This window comes from Aulostomus chinensis, chromosome 10 (genome assembly GCF_037954235.1).
Source record: "Aulostomus chinensis isolate RoL2024-O1b breed Wild chromosome 10, RoL_Achi_v1.0, whole genome shotgun sequence".
Classification (NCBI taxonomy): domain Eukaryota; kingdom Metazoa; phylum Chordata; class Actinopteri; order Syngnathiformes; family Aulostomidae; genus Aulostomus; species Aulostomus chinensis.
Window position 1 is genome coordinate 7,086,051 of NC_141329.1, and position 10,893 is coordinate 7,096,943.

The 10,893-nt window shown below is 39.0% G+C and overlaps 1 protein-coding gene across 1 annotated transcript in view; it reads left to right on the top strand.

Annotated features, from left to right (window-relative positions):
- Positions 1-10,893, top strand: part of LOC147254228 (lissencephaly-1 homolog) — a 31,023-nt gene that overhangs the window by 6,559 nt on the left and 13,571 nt on the right. Inside the window, exons 2-3 of the mRNA XM_086215827.1 lie at positions 367-666; positions 10,386-10,470. Coding sequence (XP_086071953.1) covers positions 635-666; positions 10,386-10,470 — 117 coding nt within the window. The 5' untranslated portion in view covers positions 367-634. The remainder of the gene's footprint in view (positions 1-366; positions 667-10,385; positions 10,471-10,893) is intronic.

Here is a 10,893-nt window from a genome sequence, read left to right on the forward strand (position 1 = left end):
GACCAGGGCATTGAGACTAGACTGGTGACATGCCACTTTCTGATGTATAGTAGGGGGCACACTGAAAAGCAAGTGAATGAGTTGTTTTTATTGTATCCATTAGATGGATTTATGCCATTTTCAACTGCGTGAATGTTGATTGCTGTCAAGGCTTTGAAGTCGGAATCATGTGACTGGTTGAAAACAAAGCAGCATCATGAATTGCATGCCGTTTTGTTTTTGTTTTTTTCTTTGACAGTTTTTGCTGCGTATTATGTGGTGCAGGATTTGATGCAGCACTCTTCTGGTCTATAAACATTTTCATCCCCACCCACTCTCTGTTATCTGTCATGCATACCTAATGTTGACTTTCCTTCCCTTCTCTAGATGCAGTGTAGACTTGGCTGGTGACTGGTCTGTAGGCTCTCCACTTCTCTTGTCCCTGGAGTCCACCAGTCGGGGGGGCAGATTCCTGCATTCCCCTCTCAGTCTGCGTCTTTGTCTGGACCAAACCAACTGCCTGCCATTGGAGTACACAGCTCGTCCTCGCCCGTGTTGCTTGGATCAGCACAGCTCATCTCCTGATTGAGGAGAGCGAAGCCGCTGCACAAGATTCACCTTCTACCAACAGCCCCGCCCACACTGCCCCATCACCATGGTGCTGTCACAACGGCAACGAGACGAGCTGTAAGTTGCCAACATGCCGCTCGTAACATATGGCTGTGTTTGACACATGAAGATGTCGGATTAAAAATTCATTGGCTTATGCACAGCGGTTGTACTGAGCCAGACCTAAGTTTGTGTTGCATCATGTGATTCAGCTTCTTTGAATTTCTTTCACTTGCACTTGAACACTCTTGTTTGCACTGCTGTCTAGTACAACCACATTCTTCTGCATCACTGTGCAACTCGACTTTAGGCGTTTCATTGAGGCCCTGAAAGGTGCTTTGATGGTGGGTTTCAAAAGAGGGAAGAGATCATTTTTCAGTCAGATTTGTATGATATGTTTTGCCTTAATCCAGACATTACTTTATCCTTTCACTCCAGAAATGTAAATTTTAGCAGTTTTTCTCAAGTATTTACAATGTAAAACTCATGGGAAAATGTAAATGTTGGTTCTGAAAGTACCAGTTGCATCAGTTCAGACTGTTTGACCTGAAATACGTCACTCATGTGCATTACCTAGTTCTGTCCCAGGATTTGGTTGGAATCCTAAACACCGTGTGTCATGTCAACATGCATGCCATATTTTGACCCTTTTCATATCATGGTTGTTTTCTAAAATATTACATTGTAGAAGCCCACATTACAGACACTCATCTAGTAGAATATGAAGACTAGTTAAAAGTAAATTAATCTGACATTAATATTTCTTAATGCTTCTCGGTGAGATGAGTGCCAGTACTGACATAAAAACAGCATGATGGCTGCATTATGGTTGTCAGGCAGCATCAGTTTATTTCATTTTAGTAGATGTCTAGTAAAGAAACCCCTGGTACTTGTTTTTTTTTTAATTTTTAAAAAATCTGGAAAAGCATTGACAATTTAAACCATGTGTTTTAAGACATTCAAGAGTTTGTTTGATTCCATGCAATGATGTTTGGATTGGTTGACTTTGGTTGAATAAGTAAATATTGTTGTTTTTTTTCTCCTTGGTACAGCTCAGGAAGAATCACTGAGTAGTCACTGTTCCTGAGGTCCTCTCACAGATGTGTTGAGTCTTCATTACCTGTCCTAAAACATGATTGGTATTCAACATTCCCCGATGTAACTAGTAGCATAGAATGTCACTGTTGTCTCAAAGCAGGGAAGTAAGCACAAACCCATATCTCCTGTCTCGGGTCTGACTGCCTGTAGCCACAGTTAATGCTTCAAGATAGTTACACCACAAGAAAACCATGTGCCCATGTCTGAAAACTGCTCTCAGATATGCAATGGGAAATGGATTTAAAACCTCGTAATGATATTTGATGATGTGAAAATAACTCAAGTCATATCAGAATATAACCTCAACAGCCATAATACTCCCGCTACATTAATACTCTATCATGGATATTATGATGTAGCCCAGCTATACCCCTTATAATCTCTAAAGTGGAATACAGACAAATAAATCTGTGTGTGTTCAGTTGCATAGACTGAATTAGTGGAATCTGTCAGTGTGAGACAGTGACTTTGGGGGGTATGTTTGATTTTACCCTGCTGAGTTGGTGAGTTTGCTAATTAACCCCTGAGGCAGCGAGATGAAGTTAATGCAGTTGGATATAAGTCGCAAGGCTATGAGAGACATACAGTGATATTGTTGAGATTCCACCCCCCCCCCCCCCCCCCCCACACACACACACACACACACACACACACACCACCTCTTTGGGAACACACACAAACTACATATTTTTAAATTGAAAAAAAAAAAATATATATATATTTTTTTTTTTTTTTTTAAAATACAGCCTTGACACAAGATGGCATGGTTGATTTTGGAATTTTAATTAATTTTTTTCCCAGTCACGGAGATGCTATTAACTTTTTTTTATTGCGTAACAAGGCTCTTGACATTCTCAACAGTATTTCAGTGTGTTGTAGATCAGTACTGTGGGCGGGGTCTGTTGGTATGGGGAGCTGTATTGGAATGCTAATCTCTGATTAGCTATTTGCTAGTCAGAGGGCGTTGCAGGGACCCCCTCATACCCCTCTCTTCTCATCTCTTGCACAAGGCAGAGGCCCAAGAACTTACAGGAAAAAAATTTTCAGGCCAAATTTTGATTGGGCCCACTTCATCAGACACTTGATGTTGAATCATCTCTCTCGCAACTTGTTTTTAATTTTAACCGCCAGTCAAGTAATTGCCCTGTGTTATCGAGATCCAGATTGTTGTTGTTGTTGTTGTTGTTGTTTTTTCACTGCGATATAAAAAAGCAAAGTAACTAAATGGCCAAATGCAACAACTGAGCAAACACTGCTGTCTCCATTTCTCTTGTTTTTCTGCAAGTGACTTACAGTATATGAACCAAAAGTCTGTCACGAACAAAATATCCTAAAAAGAGAATTATCCTTTGTCCCCTGAACTGGTGCTCTTTTGTAAACAAGACAGTCAGATGCCGTGATTGCGCAGCATCTTCATAACAACTCTATTTTTGTGAGCAGAGTCAATGAAAGCGCATTTGTGTTTCTCTACAGGGTCAGGGGACTCATCCCTGCAGGCCTAAGATAAAAATAGATAACAGAACACAAACTATCTGCTCTCCTGAATGACCTGAAGGCACCCATGTGCAGATGAGCTTTTTTATTTTCAACTTAGGTGCTTGACAAAGAAATTCCCCCTTGGCCCATTCCATGTCTTGGGTTAAAAGATGGTTTACATAATTGTCTAGAAATGTTATTTTGTACTTTTTCCATCCTTCCCTAGCAGTTTTGTGAATGCCATAATGGATGAAATGCCAAGAACTCTGCTAGTGAAAGAACATGGAGTTGACTTGGATAAGGTGCAGTGAAAGAGTGATTCTGTCACTGTCAGAGAACATTTTTTCTCTGAATAAAATTCTTGTGTTTTGAAGCTTTTAGAAACAAAGTTCATTGCATTCTGTTCAAATATGCAAATAAGAATACAATAATGTTCTATTACATTCCCAGGAAGCTGCTTTTAAGATGCAGGTTCTGTATGACATGCTATGATGGTCTACGGTGATCGGTCAGTTTGCGTTTATCCATGGACTGATTGATGATGTCGGTCAATAATATTAACATTCGGTCAACAAAATGTGTTGCTATGACAACTTAAACGTTGCAGTGGCAATGAACATTATAAATTGTTGCTGCTTGTGTCTGTCTCTCTGGGTTTACTGGGTTTATAGAACACGTCTCAGTTCTGCTTGAATATGGGTCTAAGTTTCTAGATCAGAGAGGGTCTTGTTTGGCTGTGGGTGGTACTTTTCCTGGTCCTCCTGTTTGGAACCTGGTAGTACAGGTTTTCAGAAGCCAAAAAAATTTGTGACCAAAGTTAATGTTGACCAAATGCATATAGATTTCAGTTTGCTTAGGAAATCTCTACGTTTGTATGAAGATAGTCATGACCTAAAATATCTGCCATTTTTCAGTTGAAATTACTTATGTTTAGCCTTCTGTCTTCTTCTGATCCACTTCTACCCAGATGCCCCTGCACTGTGCACCCTGTCTCATTGCAGCTCACATGCGTATCCCTCATGTTGTACTTTACATCACACCATCTACAATACATCCTTGAACATTTTAGGATCAATGTGTGCATTTACAAAACTTGTCTAAATTACCAATCACAGTGTAAATATGTCCTTTTATGGTGCATTCAGGTGCGTTTGGTAAACTGTCAAATCTACATGGCAGGAGACATGTCGATGTTAAGACAGTGAGGCAGCGCGCACACACACACATATACACAAATCTTGTGTTTTCTATCCTCAAGCTTCTCTATTGATCAGTACAGCATGGATCAAATGTTCGCGTTGGGACTGATGTAAGTGATTGGCATGGAAACAGCCTGATGGGATCCATCATTTCCTCATATTGGCCATTCACATTCTCCATAAAGTCACTTGTTTAAGGGAGAGGATCAATTTAGGATTTTTTATTTATTTGTTTATTTATTTTGGTCTGACCTGCTGATTCTTATTTGGAGGTTTTTGACATTAATTCTTGGATGAAGTGCTCCCTTTTTAACAACATAAAATTTAGTAACTTTCTTAAATGAAAATGTTACAGTGCAATTCCCTTAACAGACTATTGATACATCTCTTATTTGTTCCATAGCAATAATCATAAGTTTGAGTTGAGGCAGATGGAAAATCGACGAAATATATAAGGGATTTAACCTTGTGTTTTATAACCGGGAGAGGTAGAAATAAGATTTGATGATTGAAATGAGCTTAACAAATCCGGGGCATTTGTAGATGTTGATTTTACCAAAAATATATATATTTTTTAAATTGGCTACTTGAATTTCTCTTGTCATATTAAGTCTCCAATGAAGTCTGGATGTGTGGATTTGGTTAAAAAAAAAAAACAGTAGTAGAATGAGGCTCTCACTTTCAGAGAGATTCCTCTTTTGAAGTTCTCTTTGGACTTAAGCGTTTATCCTGCCTGCAGTGCTCTTAATTAATGTGAATGAGGGCAACTTTTTTCCACATCAACTAGCCTGTATTGTATTGAAGTTCATGCATTATAAGGATAACCTTTTTATAACAGCAGTGAGTGAAATTTGCAACAACAAAAAAAAGGAGTCACATTTAAATGGATGAGCCCACTCTCAATCTTCATATCTATTGTGTGATTTGGTGCTTAATTTTCTGGGTAATCTGGTTTGTGATGGGGTGGCCTGGGGTTTCTGCTTATCAGTTTAGCAAGAGAAATGGTAGATTTGTTACAGTGTGAATGGAGATACAAGTTTAACTGGACAATTATGTAAACATTCTCATATGATTTTTGTTTCACGTTATTGTTTGTGGGGGTCGGTCTGAGACGTTGTTAGCTGCTCGGTACTTGGCTGGAGAGATGATAGTACATGTGATCTTGGCTCTCTAACGGCCCCTTCTCTTCCCACATCCTCTGAATATTATATTTATTGAATCTTTCAGCAGTGAAAGTTTACTAGCTTTTGCAAAATGTTGGTGTGCAATCTTACCCTTGACTCCTTGATATAAGAGACAACACTAAATACTCTTAAGTTAATTTAATTGTCTTTCAAATGACTTTGTAAAGGAGTATACTCTAATATTCAAGAAACCAATTTTAATATGAATTCAGAGAAAACTGCTCATTTTTGAGTTATCATTTTGAAGTAAAATAGATCTGTTGAGGTATTTCTTCTCAATCATCATGTGGTCCTTTTCCAAAGTCAGATTATTGGGAGTTGTATCTATATTGACTAGTCATGTCATTTCAGTTATGTGAATATTTGTGTTCGTAGGTTTTACTCTGCTCAGACTGAAATGTGTATGAGCATTAAAGTTGGGTGCCAATTTCAATACAGACCTGTTTATATAAGGACTACAAAAACAAACAAAAAACCACTAACATTAAATCAGTTTGCATCCAATTTTAGTGCCAAAGTTACTGCTAATGTTTAAACAAAGGCAACCTTTGTTTAAAAAGGTTTAACTGCCTTAAGGACAAAAAAAGTTTAAATGAAGCATCAACAGCCTCTTTGATGGCTTTATGTAATAACCTGGTTGAATAAGTTGTTGTGGAGATAAATTGTTTCTTTTTTCTTTTCTTTTTTTTTTGTGGTCATGGTCTATGTTAGCTTAGCACCGCAGCTAGCATTGCTACTAAAACAAGGTACCAAGGCTGCATCACTAAATTCCAGGTATCCCTCTGAAGGTGACTGGTACCCAACCCTTATGATCATGAAGCAGGAATCTATGGAACGCATTGCCATGATCTGACAAAGCTATCACTCACTTCTCTTCTCAGAAAGATGAGGTCATGCATCTCCCATTTTCTTGGTTTATGTCACAAGCTTTGCTTTTCCTATCTATGGCACTGTAACCAGGGTCTGACTGACATTACCTTTTTTTTTTATTGAATGTCATGTCATGATTAAAAGACATGGATAAAGTGCTAAATTGTGTGGTGGAGGAATGAAATTTCAATAATTGTGTCAGTCATCTGTTGAATTGAATTGGTCAATAAATGCGACTTAATAGTTCTTAGAGTAGCGGCAGTAAAGTTTATTAATATTCAAAGATCTGCATGAATGTTAAAACGAGTTGTTGCACACAGAGCTCAACTGTACGTACAGGCAGGGTTTGTGGCTCCTTCCTAATGATTCTGGTACTTTTGGGACTAATATTCCTCTACCTGGTTATGCATCATAAACAGTTGGTTAGACTAAATGGCATGCTGGCTTTTAACTCTTAAGACTTTTATTGCATTCAAAGGAATTTTTTTTTTTTACCTCTGTTGATAGCTACCCTCTTGAGTGTGTGATGGAGCCGAGTTCACCCTCAATGAGAACAAGAAGTCAAACGGCTATAGCACTGTAAATGAGTGTTCATGTTCATTCAGTTTGAGCGCTATGGACAAAAAGCTTGGGTGAAACACAGTTTTTGCTTATTTATGTATTTATTTTCAGACAAAATGTCATATTTGACTATTGTTACATTCTGATTGTCCTGTGCCATGATTCTGTTGAAGTTTCATAAGTCTTGGGTGTATAATATGTGTTATTTAGATGTTGTTGAGTGAATGTTTTTCTTCAGGCCTTCCTCTGAATGATTTTTGATTGAAACAGATCCTGAGTTCTGGGTTTCTGCCCCCCCCCCCCCCCCCCTGTCTTTCTTTAGCGTCCACTTACTCACCCTGCCCCCGTTCCACCACCACCCCATCATGTCATCTTGCTTTGGGCTGTTGGTAACCCTGGAAACCAGCCAGTTTGTTCTCCTTTTGTCCACATCTGTAGATATCTTTTATCCTCTTTTCCATATTGAAAAAATGCTTGTTGGTGTATAAGTACCTTTGTTTGGATCATACTAAGTGCTATAGGTGATGTGCACAATTGGGTTGATCTGTTTTTAGTGCTGCAATCTCCATAAATGTCCATTCTGTTCTTCCAAACTCGCCTCCCAATGAGTTTGCATCCATTTAACCTGTCACAAGCAGGAGCTGTTTTATAGAGATAGCACCCTGTTTAGTTAACTTTCTTTGCTGTGTTAAGTTGGTTTTAAACCTTGGTTTGCACCCCAATAAGTTGTCTATTGCTTTGTTCACTAATCTAAAATGACAGTGTGTGGTAACAGTAGCATTGCTGATTAGGGTGAGCTGATATCTGTTTTCTCTGGTTCTTTGTCTCATCTTTGTGCGTCCTGGCTGTTTTCATATTTCCAGTAGAGTGTGCATTTGAAACCCTTTGTTAGGCCCATTTATTAGTCTCAAAGAAGCTTTTCTACTCAGCAATTACAAAGCAGGTCTTATACATTAATTTGTGAGTATAATAAACCATCTCCCACCTAAAGTCAGAGATAAAGGCTGATCTCTATGATACTACCTGTTTCATACAGGTAAATATAAATCCCCCATTTGCTTGTATTCAGCACACACTCCTTGTATTCTGCAAAATCCCAAATCCCCATGGAGTGAGTTAATTACCTGCATAGAAGAATCTCACTAATGCAGGTGAATCAAAATGCCTCTGCACCAGGGGCAAACATGGATGAAGGCATTTTGTTTTGGAGTGTGCATCTGTCCATTCTCGTGAAGGAGATATTTTGGAAGGGCTTTGAGGAATTCTGGTTTTGGGTGTGAGTTTGGTCCACAGTTAGCATTTGATAGGTGGTCTCTCTGGATGCTACATCCCACAAATTGAACCTTTTAATTGCTTGTATGCCATGTTGTCACCTGGTTTAGTGGAAGCACAGAAGTGTTCACACACACACACATGCACACTATGTTCACACTCTATGTTCACAATCTGAGCTTCCTTTGTGTTCTGGCTTCCCTTACCTGCTTTATTCTCATACAACCCAGCCCACCTCTGCTCTCAGTAGTTTTTTTGAGAAGGCAGGCTGTCAGAGGAGTAGATAACCTCCTGCTAACCTTGAGCTGTAATAATGTCTGCTCCTATTGTCATGGGTTTTCAGGTGTGTGTGGAGTTGGGGGGGGGGGGGGGGGGGTTCAATGCTCAGCACTGACCAAGAGGGTGCAGGGGGCACAGACTGGGCTGACAGATTGGACCCCCTCCCCCTCCATATTGGCACTTATGTGCGTGGCCTGCCTGACAGCTTGGCTGGCTTCTTCTAGTTTTTGTGGTGGCGTTTGCTGTGTGCAGATCCAGGAGAGCTGAAATCAAAGTAATACTGTATTCCTACAAGAGCAAAGTAGCATGTTAATCACCTTAATGAATTCAGTGTCTTTGTTTGTGGTCTTAAAGGTCATTTTCTCCTTCCTTAGGTCTGTGTTGTTTGCTTCCCGGAGCAGCAGAGGCTCAAGTGGGCACATTAACAGAGTTGAGCTTCATTGATAAATCTTAATAGATTTGTCCCAACATGTGTGACCATAGGTGATGGAGCTGTCACTGAGAACTACTCAAATAGTTCAAAAAGGTTTAGTACAAGGAAATGTTTAAATTGTTATTTCAATGAGGCAGAAATTACATTCGTAACATTCTTTTGCCGCTTATTGCAGTTAGCTAACTACTTCTTAATGCAAAGGTTAGTAATGCATTATTAACAGGCACTGGTACAACAAACAAAAATATGTCTTAAGGTGAGACAGTGGGGACTTTGTTTCAATTATTTAGGTGGTATTTGAATTGGTGATACGCTGATCCAGATTTTGTCCTTTCCGCTCCATTTTTCAGTTTCAGTCCCATTTGGACACATCTGCCGATACTAATAGTGATAATGATATCTGACATCTTTATTTTCTTAATATTCTCATTATTATTCTTTTGTTGGCATTAATTTTATGGTTTATGAGGCTATATTAAATCATACATTACTTTTCATCATTGAAGAAGGAAAAATGCACATATGCATTAAATTCATCCCAAAGAAATGTATGTGAACTGTAAGTGTGGACTAGTGATATGTCACATGTTGCAGTAGGGTGCTTTCATGTAAGTGTGTTCCAAGTATTTGGGTTTCCCCTCATACCAGCCCAAAGAGATGACAACAGGACCAGTGTTGAGCCTTTTTTTCTAATGGCTTGCAGTTTAGCTTGTCTAGTCTTATTGTTTCCTCTATCTGGACATCTCTCTTCACATATTTAAAATAGTAGAACAGCCACACACCCTCTGCTGACGTCCCCATTATCTTTTGTGATGGCTTGTTCAAAGACCTGATGTCATTGAATATCTGGTGTTTGTCTGAAAACTTGTGCATGAGGTGGCGAGGTACTGGAGTTACATTTTAGTAGCCAGAAGCTTGTTCTGTTTAGAAAGATTATTCTGCCTTTGTGTGTCTCTTTTTTTCTTTGTGTGTGTGTGTATTTAGGTGATGATGGGATGAACATTGGCTCTCATTTTCCCCTTATCTTCACCATAGGGAGTCATCCCTTCCCATTATTCGCCCAGAGCAACACGAGCTCATTATAGAACCCAGACAGATGTGCTCTTGATTTGTGGCAAATGGGCTAAGAGGGCTGTGTGTATGAGCAGGAAAGTCTGCATGGATTGTTGAGCAATCCATGTTATATTTTAAACAGACAAATTTTGTACCTCTGGAGCAATTTTATTTTATGGACAGAAGCATGAGAATGCAGTTGGAATATGTGGAACAACCTGGAAAATACACTTCTTTGTCTGACATGTTTCCTGAACATGCTCATTTCTGTCTTTGTCAGTTTTGAATACAATTCAAATTCCTGCTTTCTTGTGGCACTATCTTGTCTGCTAATCAGCAGAACTAATTAGGGGTCCACTTTGTCTATTTCAGAAATCGAGCAATAGCTGATTATCTACGTTCCAATGGATATGAAGAAGCATATTCCACTTTCAAGAAGGAGGCGGAATTAGATATGGTGAGTAGATAAAGGGCGGGGACACACTCTCTCGCTCACACACACACAAACACACACACCTGAACAGCCAATCAAACCATTTTATCCAAACAATATGTCTTGATTTCTATCTTCTTTCATATTTTAGTCAACATACTCATGAATGTGAGTCAGACCATCTGCAGCCAATTATGGTGGTCTCTTGTTTTCGGGGTGGAATAATCTTGAAGCTCACTTTTTAAAGAAATTATTCTGAATATTAAGGCTGTAGTAATACAGTAATCTCACAGTATGATACACGATATTCGTCTCATGATACGATATATATCATGATATTCAGCTCACGATACAATTCGATGCATTTACATCATTTTCTGAAAGATTTTAATGGGACAAAGTGATTTTGGTGACATCTTGTGATTGTTCCATTGACTTGGATTGAAT